Source organism: Cavia porcellus, unplaced genomic scaffold (assembly GCF_034190915.1).
Source record: "Cavia porcellus strain 051 isolate PalLab524CR breed Dunkin Hartley unplaced genomic scaffold, mCavPor4.1 scaffold_14, whole genome shotgun sequence".
NCBI lineage: Eukaryota > Metazoa > Chordata > Mammalia > Rodentia > Caviidae > Cavia > Cavia porcellus.
In genome coordinates this window covers 63492273-63513280 of record NW_026947497.1, presented here as the reverse complement: position 1 = coordinate 63513280, position 21008 = coordinate 63492273, and the positions used below count along the sequence as shown (strand labels likewise).

General features: G+C 52.0%; 3 protein-coding genes across 7 annotated transcripts in view; all 3 read left to right on the top strand.

Moving 5' to 3' along the window:
- Window positions 1-1617: 1617 nt before the first annotated feature.
- On the top strand, window positions 1618-10107 carry LOC101787548 (chemokine XC receptor 1-like). Of its 3 annotated transcripts, XR_010051580.1 has the most exons (3): window positions 1723-2236; window positions 3204-5241; window positions 9833-10107. XR_010051580.1 is itself a non-coding variant. In XM_013160058.2 (2 exons), the coding sequence occupies exon 2, from the start codon at window positions 3234-3236 to the stop codon at window positions 4218-4220; it is 987 nt and encodes a 328-aa protein (XP_013015512.1). In that variant the 5' UTR covers window positions 1618-1712; window positions 3204-3233; the 3' UTR covers window positions 4221-5268. The 3 variants fall into 3 exon arrangements, 2 of the variants coding, with proteins under 2 accessions (XP_013015512.1, XP_023416163.1); XM_013160058.2 differs by lacking the exons at window positions 1723-2236; window positions 9833-10107 and adding an exon at window positions 1618-1712 and having other exon boundaries at window positions 3204-5268; XM_023560395.2 differs by lacking the exon at window positions 9833-10107 and having other exon boundaries at window positions 3204-5268.
- Window positions 10108-14183: 4076 nt separating this feature from the next.
- On the top strand, window positions 14184-14970 carry LOC101787522 (chemokine XC receptor 1-like). The gene is made up of 2 exons (XM_005006914.1): window positions 14184-14738; window positions 14845-14970. The coding sequence occupies exons 1-2, from the start codon at window positions 14184-14186 to the stop codon at window positions 14968-14970; spliced, it is 681 nt and encodes a 226-aa protein (XP_005006971.1).
- Window positions 14971-19655: 4685 nt separating this feature from the next.
- Window positions 19656-21008, top strand: part of Fyco1 (FYVE and coiled-coil domain autophagy adaptor 1) — a 52131-nt gene continuing 50778 nt past the window's right edge. For 2 of the 3 annotated variants that reach the window (XM_013160311.3, XM_013160307.3), the window contains exon 1: window positions 19656-19803. The gene's annotated coding sequence lies outside the window, so the exon portion shown is untranslated. The remainder of the gene's footprint in view (window positions 19804-21008) is intronic. The other variant, XM_063261035.1, reaches the window with a different exon arrangement.

Here is a 21008-nt window from a genome sequence, read left to right as displayed (position 1 = left end):
GGAAATTTCCCAAGTCAGCCAAACCAAAAGAAGAATTTTTGCACCAAGGAGATAGGAAGGCAATTTAATCTTTATACAAGCAGACTGCGGGAGTTCACCCCAGTGGACCATTTCAGGGATAATTCCTCCCTAGCAATCCTGAATCAGGAAGGAGTTTTGTTTATATAGAATTAGAAGTGAGAGGTACAAAGCAAGTGATCAAACGTCACTTGATTGGTCACCTACCTTGAATCATATATTGACAGGCAGGTAGGTCTTGAAACAATAGAAACACTCCAGGAACCAGGGGAGGAGGCTCTTACCAATGAGCACAGTTAAAGGGGAAAGAAAGGTGGAGAGAAGGTCTTTATTAAATAGGCATGAATCAGCCCATGGTGCCTTAAGATATGGATGGCTACTCTGACTCAGTGCTCATGTGCAGCTGGGCTGTGCACACTGTCAGAGTCCACTGAATTCAGAAGAAACAGCAGAGCAGCAGCTTGGACAGAGGCCTCTAAGTGATCATGAAATACCTGTAAGTTTACTGTCTCATGAATGTGTCTCTGCATTATAACTGTGCCCCAGCACAGGCCCAATCTTTTATCTTCTGCTAATTTCACTCCTCAGGATCCAGGGGAAGAGGCACAAAGACAGCTGTGAATTGGAAAAGAAAAGGGTCCCAGCAGAGGCGGGACACGGATGCAGGGACCCTGGCACAGCCCTCCACTGGCCTGGCCTCCCTGCTTCCTCTGCCTGCTGAAACCCTGGTCCACCTCAGTACCTCAGCCTCACAAACTGCTCCTCCCTGCGGCACCCTGGGCCCAAAGCTGCAGACCACTGGCCACACCTGGACCCTGGAAATGCCTCAGTAGTGCCTGAGGAAGCTCCTCTCCCCACACTTCCTCCTCCAGGCTCCCCCAGAAGGATCAGAAGAGCAGAGCCTGTGGCCAAGCCTAGGGTATCCAAATAGACATCCCTGGAGACCATACACCAGTTTTCAGAAACTCCCTGGGGCGCTATGCTCATCACTAGTTAAATCCTGAGAGCTGTTGCAGCCTAATTACTGGGAACTAGGGCCAAGAGCCCTGGTTGTAGCTCCGCGTGCTATCCCTCGCCTCTACACAGTGCCCTGAAACCACTGTGCTCATTGCGCCCACCTGCAGTCAGCAGTCCAGAATGGCTGGAGCTGTAGGGTGGTTCATTAATGAACACAGTTTCAATACGGATTTTTAAGCCCCTGATTTAACGTGGGGGACTAAAAGTTAGGCTACAAAGTCCATCAATATAAAGCGTATTTTAGCCTAATATATAAAACAAGGTACCAATATGGAAGAAAATAAAAGTATCAGCGAGCTGTTTTACTTTTTTTTTTTTTTTTTTTTTTTGGTCTTGAGATCCCGGTGTGTTTTCCAAAGGCACACAGCTCTTCCCTCGGGGCCCCAAACCTGATATTCAGGCGCGACCGCCCTCCACAATTGCAAAGTGCTTGGCAGGCACGTGGGTACGGGTTGGGGAGTAGGAACATTGGAGCAGATATGCCAGGAGTAGCAGTCAGCACCTTAGGAGGTCTATCGGAGTTGTAGGCGGAGCGCCCGCGCAACATACCGAGAATCGGCAGTGAGCCTGCGCCCGCGCCCGGGAGCGCGCATCACTGCTGCTTGCGCTGCGCGCAAGTACTCTTCCGCCCCACCCTAGAAAGTTTCGGTTCTGCCAGACTGGGGACCCAAGAGTGGGTAAGTGCCGCCGGCGACCTAAGGGGCTCTGGGGGATCCGGTGCCGCTTCCCCTAAGCAGAGAGTGCACTTGAGCACCATCGGTCACCTGTTGCCCTGGCCCCCCACCGCCCATCCCTGGAGCCCTGCGAACCCTGCCCTGGGGCCCTGTCCCAACTGGGCCGGGAGAGTACCGGGCCCTGGGCAAATGACCTGGGGGTCAGGTAGGCCTGGGAACCCCAGACAGCACCAATGTTTTGTGGGCTGGCAGGCACAGGGGACTCCAAAGTGAAGTGCAATTGCATCACTGTCTACACCCTAAAAAATGTGGCACAACTTGATGTGGTGGGGGGGGGGTCCCCGAAAGCAGGTCCCTGCCTGAAGTTAGTACGGTGCCTGGTGCCCAACACAGAGTGGGCAAAGGGAGCGGTCACTGATCCAAAACCTTTGTCCTGAGTTCTGTCCTCAGCCCTTTCTTGCAGGTGGGTGATTGGGGTTCAGCAGAGCCTTCCCAGCCGCTCCCCTCTGACCTCCTGCAAGGATTTGGTATGTAGTCACTGCTGATCTCTGAGGGTCCTGCTCTAAATCAAACCCCCTAAATGAAGCTGCGGCTCTGAGACCAGGTCTCCCGGAATCTCCAGGTTCACTGGGGCCTTGAGATTCTTTGGCTTTGTCTGTGTCCTTGCTGCCAGTTCCCAGGATGTGCTGGCACAGGGTAAGTCCCCTGATATGATGCCACCTGTCAGGATCTCTGCCTTTTGCAGGGGTGAGAAGTGAAAGAAAGAGAGAAAGGAAGAAAGGAGGAAGGGAAGGATAGTAAATGCACCTCCGACATTTGCTGAAATGAAAGGAGAACCAAGATGGCAGCCAGTGGCACAAGAGGAAATAAGGCATTCTGGTTTTACTGACTCCCTAGAGCACAGTAACAAGCCCCAAACTTGACCTCAGTGGCCTCTGTCTGACGTCCCCTGGGAGATGCAGCTAACCCAGGGCTCCCCCAGGGTCAGTCTGCAAGGGAGAAAGAAGACTTGCTACAGAATGGAAGTCAGTGCACTGTTAGAAGCTGAGGTAGGAGGATCACAAATTCAAGCCCAGATGAGCACCTTAGTGACTTAGTAAGATTGTCTCAAAATTTCAAAAAAAAAAATTAAAGGGCTGGGAACCTAACTCAGAGTGTAGGTCTTGGGTTTAATAGTCCCACTACTAGACAGACAGACAGACAGACAGACAGACAAAAAGAAAGAAAGAAAAAAGAAAGAAAGAAAGAAAGAAAAACAGGCATCCACACAGAGCCACATCCCCAGCCCTTTTTTATTTTTTCTTTTGAGTCAGGGTCTTACTAAGTGGTCCGGGCTGGACTCTAACCTGCAATCTCCCTGCCTCAGCCTCCCAGGGCTCTGGGATTACAGGTGTGCACCAACACACCTGGCTGACCTTCCTCTTTGGTGACAGGGGTCCTAGTGATCTGTAGCCACACTGCGCAGCTCTCAACGCCACACGTCTGTCATTGCAGATGCACTGAGTATCCCTGCTGTCTGTTCAGATGGAGTACTGGAAGACCCCTGAGCCTACCACCTTTGTTGATTATGACCCTCAGAGCCCTCTGTGTGAGAATGAGTACATTGATTTGCGCAACTTGGACAATGTCCTGCCCTTGGTAATACTGTTGCTCACCCTGCTGCTCAACCTGGTGGTCAACAGCCTGGTGCTGCGAGCACTGGTGATGTACAATGGCCTTCAGTCATTCACCACATTCTTCTTCTTTAACCTGTGCGTGTCGGACCTGGTGTCCTCGTTCCTGCTGCTGCTGTGGGTGTTTAGAGAGCACTGGAGCTTGGTCCTGTGCAAGGCAGTCAGAATGACCTTCTCTCTCGGACTCTACAGCAACATGTTCGTCCCCACCATCATGACGCTTTACCTGTCAGTGGTGAGACCCCAGTGCATGCCACTTGACCTCAACCTGCGCTGCCGCGTGCTGCTGGCTGCAGCCATGTGGGTGGCCAGTGTCCTATCTTCCATCCCCGATGCCATCTTCTTTGAAGTAATTGATGATCAGTGTACATACTCAGGAACCCTGGGCCTGCAGGTCTCTGTGTACGTGCACAACTTCATGTTCCTGCTGTCCATGGTGACCATCTTCTTCTGCTACAGGCAGACCCGCAGGACCCTTTTTACTTCCATGTCCAGGGGTCAGCGCCAGCTCATCTTGGCCATCATGGTGGTCTTTGTCCTCATCTGGGCCCCCTACAACCTCATCCTGTTCCTGCAGATATTGGTGAACATTGGGGTCATCCAGAGCTGCAAGACCAGGCTGCTGCTGGACTGGGCCTTGACTTTTTTCGAGACCCTCCCCTTCCTACAGCTGTTTCTTCACCTACTGCTCTACTGCCACTTTGTCAAGTTCCACACAGACTTCAGAAATCTCTGCCAGCGTTGTGTGTGCAGTTGTGTAAACTACAGGTGCCCAGCCCTGCCATGCTGCCCCAGTCTCCGGTCACCTTCACCTATGAGAGTCCCTCCTAGTACTTAGGAGAGTGACAGCACATGTGCAGCTGGACAGGGCACCCACAGAGGGACAGGGGGATGTGAACCAGGAAGGAACAGTGCAGCAGAGATGGCACCACTCACTGAGGGGATAGAAGAAGGACGTGGGACCTGAGGGCCCCTCCGAGGGAAAGTTGCACCCACCTGGGATTGATCCTGCCACACGGGACAACACTCTTCAGGCACAGTCATTCGGTCACATAGTATTCATCCTTGCTGGGGCTGCAGCTCTCCAAAGAAAAATGGCTCACAGATAAAGGGCCTCTTTCCAGCCTTAATGGGGTTAAGGGTCTGCCGCACCGGGGGTGTGATCAGGGTACAATTCAGGGAGCTTCCCTGACAGCCTTCCCTCCCTGGTCTCACTGGGCCCAGCTCATCTATCCCCTTCAGAGGGGACTCAGTGACTGCTGTGGAGGCTGCCCAAAAGGCAAGAGTGACCACCTCCTCCAAGAAGTACAGCAAACCCTGACCCTGAAGCCTCTAACAAGACTGAAGCTGATTCTGTGACCTGGCTCCAGAAGGTGCCATGGACACTGGCCTCACCTCTGCAGCTTGTGAGATTCCACTGCAGGGGTAAGCACCATTGGTGCTGCCTTTCGCACTGAGTCTATTTGGAGGATCCAGAGACAATCAGGATTCGGTTCTCACTCCGAATGCCAACAGCACAGCCTGGAGGTCTGGGAGGTTTCTCCTGCAATGTGCCATCCCTTGCAGATGCAGATTCGCTGACTTGGTCACTTTCCCTTGTCATGGTTTATGTTGTGTCCCCCAGGCCTCATGAGTTTGCATTGTTCATTTGTGATGGTTCATTGTATAGTGCTTGGATTGATGGTGTCAGTGCTCCACCCACATAGGGGTGGAGCCAGGATGTGATGTAATGGCAGGAAGAAGGTATGTCTTTCTCTTTGCTGTTTCCAGCTCGCTGTGGGCAGCCACCATGAACTGCGGTCCAGCCATGCCCGCCTGTCTTGGAGCCAACTGAGTGTGGACTGAAACCTCCAAAAACTGTAAGAGATAAACCTTTCCTTTCCCAATTTGGGCATCAGGTATTTTGTCTCAGCGATGACCATAAAGTAACTAAGACACCCCTAGGTGCCCCACTCTGGCAGGACTGAAGGGTCCAGGCTTCCTCATCCCCACACATCTCTCGGAACCCGCACCTCCCTTCCTTCACCTGCACCCCATGCCTGGTCTCATGCTGCTTCTCCAGCACCTCCCTGGAACCTCTGACCCCTGCCAGACAGCTGAAACCTGAAGTCCCCTGGGTTTCCCTGCATCTTCCTGCCTCTCCCATCCTCCACAGCCAGGCTTTCTAAGGATCTTTTAAAACCCTTCTCAGCTCCCACTTGTTTCCAAATAAAGTGCAAACTCCTGAGCAAGCTTCTCCTGGGCTCCACCAGCTGGCACCAACCAACTTTTCCACCTATCCCACTCGGAGCCCCTGGCTCAGAGCTTCAGATCCAACAAGAGACCCTTTCTCCCCAGTCCCCGGTCACGCTGTCACCTGAGCCTGGGTCTCTGCTCCTTCTCCTCCCGGGCTCTCAGCTCCACCTCTGCAGAAAGCCTCCGCATTCTACAAGTCCAAAGGGTGCACTAGGGGTTGCTGTCCCTCTTGGCAGTATTTGTCACACTCTGGCTCTGGCTGTCTCCCTGTCTCACACCTGGTGGGAAGGAGTCTGTCCTCAAGCCCTGGGGTGCTGTGCACAGAGAATAACAGCTGTCTCTGTCCTTGTACTCTGTGGGGGCCGTGCCACAGGGCACACTGGACCTTCCTTGCCCCAGATTGCTTTTGTAGAAACATTGACCTTCTTTCCTTGTCCACACCTTCAGAGCAAATTGCTGACTCCTCTCGGTGCCCATGGCTCTGCTATCCCTCGCCTCCCTTTGTGGGACTCTTTTCCTCTTCCAGGGACCCACAGCTTCCTCTAATCTCCATGCCACCAAGATCCGGGCCTAGTTTGTAAGCCTGATTTGGCTCAGGGCTGAGAGACTGGTGCCCAGCATGATTGCTCCACCCCGTTAGGAACATGGGGCTGCATTTGTGGGGCCCCAGAGACTCCAGATCCCGAGCTGTCCCTGCAGCTGGACCTTGCAAGCAGAAGCCATGAATGTGACCTCACTGAGTGAAGTGGCATCTCAAAGCCCTGAGCCAGGTCCTGGAGAGCTGGCAGAGCATTCTCCCCTTCAGTACCAGCTGCAGCCCCATCCACTGACTTGTCACGGGGTGGGGACCTGTCAGGGAAGAACACTGGTCTCTTAGCACAATAGCCAAGAGCGCCTGCTGGAGAGGTAGCAACAGCATAAGACCCCATGGGCTGGCTACCCCACTCAGCACTCTGTTGTGGGGGAGGGTTTGTGCTTGGTTTGTGAGCCCTTCTGCCCTAGGTGAACATGAATTACTACACAACCATTTCATAAAGAACAAGGAGCGGTCTGGGTCCATGCACGAGTCAAAGATCTGTTCTCACTTCTCCTTGTCTCTGTCTGGGCCACTGTGACTGGACCCCACTCAGTCCACAGCCCGGACACTGTCTCCCTTTTTCTCCCCAAGAACAAGAAGGTTCCTAAAAGGTCCCTGCCTCAGAGGGTCTTGGTCAGGACCTGGACTAGAGAATGAAAGGCACAATGCAGCCCCTGTGGCCAGGCAGGGGGTCAGGGGCTGCACTTAGGCCTTTGATGTCTTTCAAAACTGTGGCCCCACTTCCTGTCCTTATCTCTCTCTTGATTGACACTCAATTCTTCTGACTCCAAGACCAAGGAATGGATTTCTTCTCTGAAAAAGGACCTTTCAGGAATGTCCCTATAATGAGAAGAAATGATTAATTCCTGTTGGGAATTTAATGTCCTGCAAACCAGGTGGATAATGTTTTGGGGCTTGCAGAGAATTTCGGTAGGGGAAGAGAGGCTCTCGTAAGTCTTCAGTGAGTTATCTGGGTACAGAGCTTTGCTCTCCACAGGGGCCACCCCAGATCTTAAACTGTGGGGATTTTGCAGCCTCTCTCCCTTCCCCATGCACCCCTCCACAAAGGGAAGAGTGGCCAGGAGGACGGAGGGAGTTCCTTGGCTTGGCCATTCCAGGATACTGATAGAACTGTGGGGGACCCGTGATGGCTGAAAAGATAAGAAGTATGAAATATAAATGACCTTTATTTTGAGAATGCAGGGAGAGACACCCCAATCCCCTGGGGTGTGGCATCTTCCCCCAGGGTCGCAGATCTCTCCATGGAACATGTGGATTGGAGGCATACATGTAGCTTAGGTTGGGGGTGGTGCCTGAGGGGCATTAGGGATGCACAGGTAGCCCATTGGTATTCTTTTGGCACCATAGGTAAATTCCTAGGGGTGAGTAAGATAGAGCCACAGGTAAATTCCTAGGGATGGGGAAGATAGGAACTCCTGGGTTCCACCTGAGGCTTTACCGGCTACAGTGTCCTGTCTGGGCCAAAACTCTTTCAGAAATCAGCCTTGAGTATCACTTGACCTTGCAGGAAAGGTGTATGTGCTAACCGTGGGTTCTCTGAAAAATGACTTAATTTGGAAATAAGATCATTGTGGATGCCATTGAGCTGAGACCAGAGGAGTAAGAAGAGACTTGAATACAATTTGCCTGGAGTTCTTAAAAGAGGGCGAGGTTGGGGCCAGGACACAGGTAAGGGGAGAAGCCCACAGGAGGACTGCTGTTGCACAGTCTGCTCCGAAATGCTACAGACTGCCACCAGATGCTGGGAAACACACACAGAGCTGTCTGTCACTCAGAGGCCCTGGAGGAGCCAACCCCAGCAGCACCGTGTTCTCAGCCTCCAGGTTCCCAGCCTCAGAACTCTGAGACCTAAATCAGCAGGCAACTTTTCAACTATCCAGGCGGATCCCTAGTGTGCTAACACAGGGTACATGCTTCAGTGGGCTGGAGGGGAATCTCAGGGCACCTCCAAACCACCCATGGAGCTCCAGTATAGACCCTAAATACCCTGAAATCCCCACCTAAAAAGGACACCCACATGACTACAGAAGCTAAGTTCCTTGGGGCTCAATATGCAGAGGTCACAGGCATCAGGCCTGCTTTTCCTTCCCCCATTTTGGCCAATGGGGACATCATGGACCATAGACGTAACACTTCAACATCCCATGCTGTGCTAGGTCCTGTGGGACACTTGAAAAGATACCAACACCTGCTCTTTCACCCCGCAATCCTGTAGTAATTGGTCTGCACATAAGAGATTGGGGGGGAATGCTTTAGGTCTAAATTTGTCTGCAAGTTAGTGCAGAAATTTATGGAAAGAGTCCCTCACATTTCCATCTCCAGTGCATGGTTGAGAGTTCTCCGTCCAGTGATCAGCAAAGCATCACAGACCACAGTGTCACCACGATGCTGTCAAGTCCTCTCGTTCCACACACAGTCGAGTCTCTGCCTTTAGACACCAAGCACTTAACCCATTTCTGAGGTCCTCTGCAGTGCCCATCTCCAAACATCAGTATCCTGAGCAGCGTTTGCCACTTGTGCCACCATGGCCAGCTATTTCCGAACAGCTGTGTGATCCTCTTTCTCTCATCTCTTAGCCACAGGGATACAGAGTCTCTTTGACTTTCCCAACAATCCTCCCATCACAGAGTACGAAACAAGAAACAAAGAAAGAGAGAGATTTGGGGGAGGCCCAAGAGCTTGAGGTCAACCTTAGTTCTTTTCTTTGGCTCATAGTTTATGAGCAATTCCTGAGCAAAGTTTTCAGCTATGCCTTAGGATTCAATCGCTTCTCACTCTACTCCTTCTGCTACCACCTTGATCACTTCTTCTCTGGTCCCTATAGTTTCTTCTCCTGAACCACTGCCCTACTTATGGCTCCCACACACATGGGGCGCCATCTTGATTCAGAGCTTTTGCCCAAGTCATTCCTCCAGATGTGCACAGGGCTCCACCTCAGCATGGGGTCTTCCTCATGGCCTGCCAGCTTCCAGGTTGTCAGATTTCTCACATTAAAGTTCAGAGCTCCAACTGCATAACATCTGGTGGAAGCACATGCTGTCCCTTCTGCCTTTCACTGTTGATGGAAGCAAAACACCAGCTACCCAGACCCAAAGACAGAAATTGGACTCCCTTCTTCATACAGAATCACAAGGTGACATTGTAGGACACACAGAATTACAAATGTTACTGTGACCGACTTTGGAAAATATGGTTCTCACTGAGTTAGTCAGTTTTTTGTCACTGTTACACTATGCTGAAGAAAAACAATTTAGAGGAAAACATTTATTCCAGCTCTTGGTTGGTTACCTTCATTTCTGTTAGCACTTTGACAAGGCTGAAGGGTGCAGTGGCAGACTGGAACCAGATAAAAGGGAGCTGGGGACCAGGTAGAGTTTTCAAGGTCACAGTCCAGTTATCCACCCCCTCAACAGGGCTCCACCTGCTGTTCCTATCAGCCCCTAGTCATGGCAGTGAAGTGTAATGTCTGGCTAGTTAATTCGGAGGATGAAGTGAGAACCTGGGATTGCCCCTCTCCATCCTAAAGCCCATCCTCTGGGCACATGAGCTTCCGGGGGCACATTTCATACCCAAGCCACAGTGCTAACACAGGTCCCTTCTCCCACCTCACTTTGTAGGGAGCTGCTGAAGCTGGACATTGATCACCTGTGTGGGGCTAGAGCAAGGCCAGCCCTGAAAACACAGAGAGCTCAAAACAAGCGATGTAAACAAGCTGTTCTGGCTCCAAGAAGGCCAGGGCCCAGGCCAGCCAGGCACACAAGTTGCTAGGCAGTGGATTGACATGGACGTCCTCCTGCTGAGTGTATAAATAAACCTGGTGCAGTGGCTGAGCAGCTCCTTCTCTCCCATCAGGAGAGTAAGGGCTTCACCTGACCCTAGCTTTTGTCTTTTATTTTCTCATCCTCTGGTGCTACTTCACCCCAATAAGCTCAAAACACACATGGCTCACGGCATCACTTGAGCACCCAAATTTCTGCCTCACAAACTTGAATCCACTCATGGCTTTGTGGATGAGAAATACAGGAAGGGCTCAGCAGGAGGTTTCTCACCTTGAGTGGCGGGACCAGGAAGATGCTTAAGGTCACAGTGTAATTGCGTGCCTGGCAGACAAGGTTGGTACCAACTAAGCACCACTGGGATGCAGATGTGGCCACTGCAGCACGCAGTTCTGGACACAGAGTTCTAGCAGCTGGCTCCTGCAGGGAACAATTCCAGGGAACCAGTGGTGACTGCACTGTCCACTCCTATCCAGCCTCTGACACCACCTTTGACACCCATTGGAGGTCAGAAGCAATTCACAAAGCTCAGCCTGGATTCAAAGGCCAAAGGCACAGATGTCCCTCTCTGTCTCTCTGAATGAGGCTGTGGACAAGTTTAAAATAGCACCAAGCTTCCATCTCACTCCAGGCAGAATGGCTATGATCAAGAATATAAAGAATAGGGCTGAAATTTTAGCACAGCAGTTCAAGCACTTTCCTGGTAAATGCGAGGTCCTCAGTTCTATCTCCAGCACACACACAAAAATAATAATATTAAAAACAACAGCTGCTGGTGAGGATGGAGACTGGGGAGAACCATTGTACACTGCTGGTAGGGATGTCAATTAATATAGCCACTTTGAATACAGAGTTTTCAAAAGAAAAAAGAAAGACCATATGACCCTGGCCTATTCTCTTTAGTATGTTCCTAAAAAAATACTGTAGAGATACTCGCATGTCCACATTGATTCCAGCACAATTCACAACAACCAAGGTATGGAAGCAGCCTAATTGCCGGTCATCAACAGGTGATTGGATGCAGAAGTGTACAGATACACAACCAAGTATTATGCGATCATAAAGATGGAAACCGTGGCATTTACAGGAAAACCGATGGACCCAGAGACCATCAGAGTAAGTGCAGGGACCCAGACTCAGAAGTCACAAGTGGACTCTGGAAATAAACAAAGTGACATGAAAGTAGGTGTGGTATTAAACTAGAGAAGGAGGATTACAGGGAGGGAAATGGTGAAGGTAAGGAAAGATAGGAGGAGGTGGATCAAAGCTAACCTGCACACTAGACCACATTTAAATTTGTTCTGAGAAAAAATATTCCTGGTGGGAGGACAGGGCTGTCCTGGGTAAACAAGGGAACAGTGGCCACTCTTTTCTCTAGGGGATGCTGTTTTCTCTGATTAAAACCCAAAGTGCGGGAGAGGGGGAGAAGCCTGAATCTGTATTATGAAGAGCTTAGATTACAATTTGAAGAGTGCTTAGTTGGTGCTTTTGAAACATCTGTATCAGTCATTAAGGCTTAGATCTAAAATTCCTCCCCACCCCAAAGTCTCCTGTGTATGGAAGGTGACTGGGTCCTGGAGCTCTGTGCTCAGCACTAGTTAAGCCTAGAGCTGTTACACCTTATTACGCTAACCAGGGCCAAGAGCCTTGGCTGAAGCACCGCGTGCCCTGCTACATCCCTCTACTGTGCCCTGGCAGACACTGTGCCCTGAATGCACTGTGCTCATTGTGTCCAGACTGGCTGGGGCTCTAAGGTGTTTCATTAAAGAACACAGTTTTGGGGCTGGGGGTTTAGCTCAGCGGCATAAGCACCTGCCTTGAAAGCAGGCAGTCGTGAGTTTGATCCCCGGTACCTATAAGAAGGAATAAGACAAAAAAAAAAAGAAAAAAACAACACAGTTATAATATGCATTTTTAAGTCCCAGAGTTAATGCAGGGGACCCAAAGGTCGAATATGCAGTCCAGTAATATCAAATGTGTTTCATTTAGCACAAGATATCAAACATAGTGCCTATATGAACATGAAAATATCAGTGAGCTATTACTTTTTCTTTTTCTTTTTCTTTTTTTTTTTTTGACTAAGGCTTTTGGGTCATGTGTTTTCAATCAAGTGTTCAACAGGCACACAGAGCGCTTCCCCCAGGTTCCTAGACCTGCTATTCTGGTACCATCGCCCTCCACAACTGCAAAGTGATTGGCACGCACTTAGGTGGGGGCTGGGAGCAGGGTCGAGGGGCAGAGCACCCCTCATCTCGGGTCCACACCTGCAGTCCCGCTGGGTCCGATGGGAGTTTTAGGCTGCGGCCACGCACAGCATGCCGGGAATCGTAGTGCGCCTCAGCCCTCTACAAGGCGCTCCTGGCACACCATCCTCCATATGCTCGTAAGTACTCTTCTGCCCCATCCAATAAAGTTTCCGTTCTGGCCGACCGGGGACCCACCGCGAGTATGTGCTCCCAGCAACCTGCAGGGCTCTTTGGGATCCGGAGCCGTCCCCCATGCAAGCCCTGAGTTTCTTGGGCACTTCAGGTCTCCTTTTGCCTTGAGAGTCCCCGCCCATGGGAGCCTGTCCCCCATAGGCCGGCAGTGTAAGATGCCTGGAGTCCGGTGCTCTGGAGATAGGTTAGTTCTGAGTATTCCAGAAAGCGCTTCTCTTTTGTGGGCTGGCTGGCGCAGGGACCCCAAAGTGAAGTGCAGTTGCATCACTGTCTACACCCTAAATAATGTGGCACAATTGCTTGTCGGGGTGCAGGGATATCCCCAGAACAGGTCCCTGCCCTAAGTTAGCACAGTGCCTGTTTCCCAACAGAGAGTGGGCAAAGAGAGTGGTCACTGATCCAAAATCTTTGCCCTAAGCTCCATTCACAGCCCTGTCTTGCAGAAGGTGGGTGACTGGGGTTCAGCAGAGCCTTCCCAGCCGCTCCCCTCTGACCTCCTGCAAGGATTTGGTATGTAGTTACTGCTGATCTCTGAGGGCCCTGCTCTAAATCAAACCCTCTAAATGAAGCTGCGGCTCTGAGATCAGGTCTCCCGGAATCTCCAGGTTCACTGGGGCCTTGAGATTCTTTGGCTTTGTCTGTGTCCTTGCCACCAATCCCCAGGATGTGCTGGCACAGGGTAAGTCCCCTGATAAGATGCCACCTGTCAGGATCTCTGCCTTTTGCAGGGGTGAGAAGTGAAAGAAAGAGAGAAAGGAAGGAAGGAGGAAGGGAAGGATAGTAAATTCACCTCCGACATTTGCTGAAATGAAAGAACTAACATGGCAGCCAGTGGCACAAGAGGAAATAAGGCTTTCTGGTTTTATTGACTCCCTAGAGCACAATAATAGGCCCCAAATCTGACCTCCGTGGGCTCTGTCTAACGTCCCCTGGGAGATGCAGCTAACGGAGGGCTCCCCCAAGGTCAGTCTGCAAGGGAGAAAGAAGACTTGCTACAGAATGGAAGTCAGTGCAGTGTTGGAAGCTGAGGCAGGAGGATCACAAATTCAAGCCAGATGAGCACGTTAGTGACTTAGTAAGATTGTCTCAAAATTTCAAAAAAAAAAAAAAAATTAAAGAGCTGGGAAACTAAGAGTGTAAGTTATGAGTCTTGGGTTTAATAGTCCCAGTACTAGAATGAAAGAGAAAAAAAGAAAGAAACAAAGACAGAGAGAGAAAGAATTTTTCAGTGGCAGCTGATGCATGGGTCAGACTTTATGCTTTTTAAGTTTTTTTTTCCTTGTACTGGGGATTGAAAACAGGCATCCACACAGAGCCACATCCCCAGCCCTTTTTTATTTTTTCTTTTGAGTCAGGGTCTTACTAAGTGGTCCAGGCTGGGCTCTAACCTGCAATCTCCCTGCCTCAGCCTCCCAGGGCTCTGGGATTACAGGCATGCACCAACACACCTGGCTGACCTTCCTCTTTGGTGACAGGGGACCTAGTGATCTCTAGCCACACCGCGCAGCTCTCAACGCCACACGTCTGTCATTGCAGATGCACTGAGTATCCCTGCTGTCTGTTCAGATGGAGTACTGGGAGACCCCTGAGCCTACCACCTTTGTTGATTATGACCCTCAGAGCCCTCTGTGTGAGAATGAGGACATTGATTTGCGCAACTTGGACAATGTCCTCCTTCCCTGGGTAATACTGTCGCTCAGCCTGCTGCTGCTGCTCAGCCTGGTGGTCAACAGCCTGGTGCTGTGGCATTGGTGATGTACAAGCGCCTTCAGTCATTCACCACATTCTTCCTCCTTAACCTGTGCGTGTGGGACCTGGTGTCCTCGTTCCTGCTGCTGCTGTGGGTGTCTATAGAGCACTGGAGCTTGGTCCTGTGCAAGGCAGTCAGAATGACCTTCTCTGTCGGACTCTACAGCAGCATCTTCGTCCTCACCATCGTGAAGGGGCACCAGTACCTGTCAGTGGTGAGACCCCAGTGTATGCCACATGTCTGCACCCTGAGTTGCCGTGTGCTGGTGGTTGCAGCCATGTGGGTGGCCAGTGTCCTATCTTCCATCCCCGATGCCATCTTCTCTGAGGTGATTGATGATCAGTGTACATACTCAGGAACACTTGGCCTGCACGTCTCTGTCTATGTGCTCAACTTCGTGTTCCTGCTGTCCATGGTGACCATCTTTTTCTGCTACAAGCAGACTCTTAGGACCCTGTTCCACTCCAGGTCCAGGTGGCAGCACAGGCTCTTCCTCACCATCATGGCCCATGTCCTCAGCTGGGCCCTCTACAACCTCATCCTGTTCCTGCAGACATTGGTAAATATTGGGGTCATCCAGAGCTTCAAGACCAGGCCGCAGCTGGGCCGGGCCTTGTTTTTTATTCCATCCCCTGTCCTTCGCAAAGGGCTACCTTTGCCCACAGTTCTATGGCCACTTTGTCAAGTTCCGCACATACCTCAGAAGTCTCCTCCAGCATTTGTGCAGTGCTGTAAACTGCAGACACTCAGCCCTGCTGTGCTGCCTGGTCTCCAATCAGCTTCACCAATGAGTGTCCTTCCTAGGACTTCGGAGAGTGACAGCACATGTGCACCTGGACAGGGCACCCAGAGGGGAACAAGGAGAGGTGAACCAGAAAGGAACAGAGCAGCAGAGATGGCACCACTCACTGAGGGGGTGAAAGAAGGATGTGGGACCTGAGGTCTTCGGGGCCCCTCAGAGGGAAAGGGGCCCCACATGGGATTGATCCTGCCACACGGGACAACACTCTTCACACACAGTCACTCTGACTCATATTGCTCATCCCTGCTAGGGCTGCAGCACCTAAAACACAAAGGGCTCCCAGATAAGGGGCCTCTTTCTAGCCTTTGTGGGGGTCGGGGCTCTGCTGCTCCGTGGGTGTGATCAGGTTACAATGCAGGCAGCTTTCCCAACAGCCTCCCCTCCCTGGCTGCACTGTCCCCCAGCATAGCAAACCCTGACTTCCAAGCCTCTAAACTGAAGCTGGCTCTAAGACCTGGCTCCAGACAGTGCCATGGACACTGTCCTCACCTCTGCAGCTCGTGAGATTCCACTGAAGATGTAAGCACTGAGGGTGCTGACTTTTGCACTGAGTCTCTTTGGAGGACCCAGAGATGATGAGGCTGTGGTTCTCACCTCCAAGTGGGATCAGCACAGCCTGGAGTTCCGGGAGGCTTCTCCTACAATGTGCAGTCCCTTGCAGATGACTTGGTCACTTTCCCCTAGATGTCCCACTCTGGCAAGACTAAAGGGTCCAGCTTTCCCCATCCCCACACACCTCCCTTCTTTCACCCCTGCCCCATGTCAGTTCCCACATTTTCTTAAATGCTTCCCTTAAATTTCTGGACCATGCCTGACAGCTGAAGTCTGAAATCCCCTGTTTGGGGAAACATGCAGACTCTCATTGACTCTTCTTGAACTGAGGAGCACCTATGTCCACCTTGGATAAACCTGGCCCTGTCCATGTATTGAAATGTAGGGAACTGGCCAGGCTATTTTTATGTCCCTTCTATTGGCTTTAAATAATGTAAACTTGGATGGCTGAGGAGCTGAGGTGTCACCCCTGAAGCCAGGGGACAGGTCAGTGTTACCCTGCCCAGTGACTTCTCAAATACACAGTTGAGACAGGCAGGATGGAGAGCCGTGCTCCAGTTGTCTGTTAGGCCCAAACCTTGAGAGAGAGGCTGTGACTTCCTGGGGCAAAGAGGACTGCCCATCAGAGCCGAAGCACCAACCCCAGATTATCAGCTGTGTTATGGGATTGCTCCCTCTGTGTATCATAGGACTGATCTCAGCCTCCCACCTAGCCCATGGTAGTCATGGCAGTCATATATTTCCCACCACTCTCACTGTCACTCATCTCTGAGCCACTCCCCTCATGGAGAATCAATAAAACCTGGGAAGGGCACTGGATCAGGCCATTTTTCCAGTCAATACCATGTTGGCTGTACTCAGGACTCCTTTGCTCCCCACAACTGTACATATGTCTTAGCATCTTTCTTCTCGCCTTGGGTTGCACTGCAAGTGGCAGACTGGAAATAACTCACTGGAATTCCAATAAAGTCTCCATGGGATTATAAATATGAACCTCCAGGACCTTAACAACGATGGGAAGGGGTTCTCTGTACTCTGGATTGCCCTGCATCTTACCACGGCTCCCCTCCACAGCCAGGCTCTCCGAGGATCTTCAAAACTCTTCTCAGCCCCAGTAGCTTCCAAAAAAGTGCAAACCCTCATCCCACTTGGAGCTCTTGGCTCAAGGAGCTTCAGATCCAACCAGAGACCTCTCTCCTCAGTCTCCTGCCTCTGCATGTCTGTCACATTCTCACCTGAACCTGGACTTCCAGTCCTTCTCCTCCTGGGCTCCCAGCTCCAGCTGAGAGACCAGGTCCTGCAGGAAGCCTCCCCATTCTACAAGTCTGAGGGGTGTGCTTTGGGCCGCTGTCCCTCTTGGCAGTATTTGTCAGGCTCTGGCTCTCAAGCTGTCTCACACCTGGTTGGAAAGAGGCTGGCCTCGAGCCCTGGGGTGCTAATGCTGAGAGCAGAGAATAACAGCTGTCTCCTTCCTTGCGCTCTGTTGGGGCCATGCCACAGGGCACACTGGACCTTCTTTGCCCCAAATTGCTCTTGTAGAAACATTGAACTTTCCTTGTCTACACCCTCAGAGCACACTGCTGACCCCTCTCAATGCCCGTAGCTCTGCTGTCCCTTGCCTCCTTTTGTGTTCCACAGGGCTACCTTTTCCAGGAACCCACAGCTTCCCAGCAAGAGCATGGACACAAGTCACCCTCTTAATCTCCATGCCACCAAGGCCCAGGTCCGAGATGTGAGCCTGACTCTACTCAGGGCTGAGAGTCTAGAAACTGCCCAGCAGGATTCCGACTTGTGCCCCCCACCCCGTTAGGAACATGGGGCTGCACGTGGGGAACTTCGGAGACTCCTGATCCCGTGCTGTTCCTGCAGCAGGACCTTGCATGCGGAAGCCATGAATATGCCCTCACTGAATGAACTGGCTTCTCAAAGCTGTGAGCCAGGGCCCGGAGAGCTGGCAGAGCATTCTCCCCTTCAGTCCCAGCTGCAGCCCCAGCCACTGACTTGTCACAGGGTGGGGACCTGTCCAGGGAAGAACATGGGTCTATCTTAGCACAAAAGCCAAGGGAGCCTTCTGGAGAGGCCCAGGTGGTACCACAGCGACAGGATAAGACCCCATGGATTCGCTACCCTCACTCAGAGGCACACAGGTCACTGCAGAAGTAAGGGATAATGAGGTGGTTTGTGAGATGAGACCCAGGCCCAGAGACCCTCATCAGGTTAACCTGCAAGCACCCTTTAAACCTGATCATTAAAGATTTCTTCTGCTTTATTTAGAGGCCAGGTGTCCCACAGAGCAGAGGGCAAAGGAGCCATGGCACACAGGCTGGGTAGCAGGCCACTTTGGTGTCGCCCATCATTCAATAGCGTCCCTTTGAGGGGCTCACTCTGCCCTCTCCCCGTCTCAGCCTAACCTTTTCACACCAGGATGCTTCTGTAAAGATTTCTTGAACACCTCTCCCTGGGCTCCTTTCTTAGAAGCCATCATGGCTGTTTGGTGGCACTATCATGAAGCCCTGGCATCCCTGACAGAGTTCCTGGTCTTGCGGGAAATTCCCCAAGCCAGCCCAACCAAACCTAACCAAAAGAAGACTTTGCAGCAAGGAGTTAGGAAGGCAATTTAATCTTTATACCATTGACTGCTGGAGTTCACCCCAATGGACTATTGCAGGGATAATTCCTCCCTAGCAACCCTGAATCAGGAAGGAGTTTAGTCTATATAGAATTAGAAGTGAGAAGTACAAAGCAAGTAATCAAACATCACATGATTTGTTACCTACGTTGAATCATATATTGACAGGCAGGCAGGTCTTGAAAAAATAGAAACACTCCAGGAACCAGGGGAGGAGGCTCTCACCAATGAGCACAGTTAAAGGGGAAAGAAAGGTGGAGAGAAGATATTTACTGAATGGGCAAGAATCAGCCCAGGGTGCCTTAAGATATGGACAGCTACTCTGACTCAGTGCTTTTGTGCAGCTGGGCTGTGGACACCGTCAGAGTCCACTGAATTCAGCAGAAACAGCAGAGCAGCAGCTTGGACAGAGGCCTCTAAGTGATCATGAAATACCTGTAAGTTTACCGTCTCATGAATGTGTTTCTGCATTATAACTGTGCCCCAGCACAGGCCCAATCTTTTATCTTCTGCTAATTTTACTCCTCAGGATCCAGGGGAAGAGGCACAAAGACAGCTGTGAATTGGAAAAGAAAAGGGTCCCAGCAGAGGCGGGACACGGATGCAGGGATCCTGGCACAGCCCTCCACTGGCCTGGCCTCCCTGCTTCCTCTGCCTGCTGAAACCCTGGTCCACCTCAGTACCTCAGCCTCACAAACTGCTCCTCCCTGCGGCACCCTGGGCCCAAAGCTGCAAACCACTGGCCACACCTGGACCCTGGAAATACCACAGTAGTGCCTGAGGAAGCTCCTCTCCCCACACTTCCTCCTCCAGGCTCCCCCAGAAGGACCAGAAGAGCAGAGCCTGTGGTCAAGCCTAGGGCAGCCAAATAGACTCCCTGGAGGCCACACACCAGTTTTCAGAAACTTCCTGGGGCGCTCTGCTCTGCACTAGTTAAATCCTGAGAGCCGTTGTAGTCTAATTACTGGGAACTGGGGCCAAGAGCCCTGGCTGTAGCTCTGCGTGCTATCCCTTGCCTCTACCAGGTGCCCTGAACTCACTGTGCTCATGGTGCCCAGCTGCAGATTCACCAGCCCAGACTGGCTGGAACTGTAGGGTAGTTCATTAATGAACACGGTTTCAATACGAATTTTTAAGCCCCTGATTTAACGTGGGGGACTAAAAGTTAGGATACAAGGTCCAGCAATATAAAATGTTTTTTAGCCCAATCACAAACAAGGTACCAATATGGAAGAAAATAAAAGTATCAGTGAGTTGTTTTACATCTTTTTCTTTTTTTGGTCTTAGAATCCCGGTGTGTTTTCTATCAAGTGTTCAATAGGCGCTTCCTTCGGGGCCCCAAACCTGATTTTCAGGTGCCACCGACCTCCACAATTGCAAAGGGCTTGGCAGGCACGTGTGTGAGGGTTGGGGAGCAGGGACGTTGGAGCGGAGCATGCCGGGAGTAGTAGTCCGCACCTGCCTACCCCGCGAGGTCTATGGGAGTTGTAGGCCGTGGCGCCCGGGCAACATGCCGGGAATCGTAGTCCGCCTCCGCCCGCGCCCGGGCGCGCGCGTCACAGCTGCCTGTGCCGCGCTCAAGTACTCTTCCGCCCCACCCGAGAAAGTTTCGGTTCTGCCAGACTGGGGACTCACTAGCGAGTAAGTGCCGCCGGAGACCTGCGGGGCTCTGGGGGATCCGGGGCCGCCTCCCCCGAAGCGGAGAGTGCGCCGGGGCACCGCGGGTCACCTGTTGCCTGGAGCGCCCCCGCCCTTCCCGGGAGCCCTGCGAACCCTGCCCTGGGGCCCTGTCCCCTCTGGGCAGACAGAGTACGGGGCCCGGGGCCGATGCCCTGGGAGTCAGTTAGGCCTGGGGACCCCAGACAGCACTAATGTTTTATGGGCAGAAGGGCGCATGGGACCCCGGTTGGGGATCTCGGTGCCGGCGCGGGGCCCAGGCCGTCGGTTTCGCTGGTACCGCCCTCAGGAACCACCGATTCCGGCTCATCGGGGCTGGCGAGCCCTGACCCTCGCAGCGCGGGACCCTCATAACTTGGTCCCCCTCCCGGGAGGGAACGCTGAGCTTTCAGGCCCCGCAGCCGGCTTTGCCACTGCGTTCTGCGCCCGGCAGCAAGATCTAGCGGTGGCCCAATGCCACCGCCTCGGAACCCACTCTGCTGAGCCTGCCCTGGCCGGCAGAGTCCACTCTGTTGACACCTAGGCTGGCTGTGTAAGAAAACACTGAATTTCACCTTTATATAAGAAAAGCACATGCGGTTGACACTCTACCCACGTGGCTTCCCGTTGATACACATGTGTCCTGTGATGCCCTTGTCACTGTGTCACTGTCCCCATGGCCTCCCCCTCCAGAAAGAAACAGAGCTCTTGTTGACACCGTCAGAGCTAGCCTTACCACAGCAGTTTCCATTTCCGGCAGAGAAATGGGTCAGGGGCTTTTTAGGGGCAGAGGATCAGGGCTTAATCTGCGCTGTGGGTCCTGCGGTCTCCTGCGGAAGCTTAATTCCCTGCCCTCTGTCTAATGCTGCTGCACCTGCGCTGTAGGTGTTGGGACCCCGGCTGTGCATTTCTGCAGTTCAGTGTCCCCCCTATCTCCTGAAGGGGCCCGAGAAGGGTGGGTGCTATTTAACCCTTTGGTTTTTTGCAGCCACCTTTGGCTTTGTGTCGACCTTGGGTACTGTGTCCCGGAAGGCAGAGTTAATGTCATAGTGCTGGTTGTCTTCTGATTAGAAGGATCTGATAATGATAAAGCTGTTGCTTTAGGAAACGGTTTATCTGCATCCAAGGAAAGTGTCCATCTGTGTGCAAGCACTTCGATTACTTTTCAGTCTTTTAAGAAAATAAGCGTC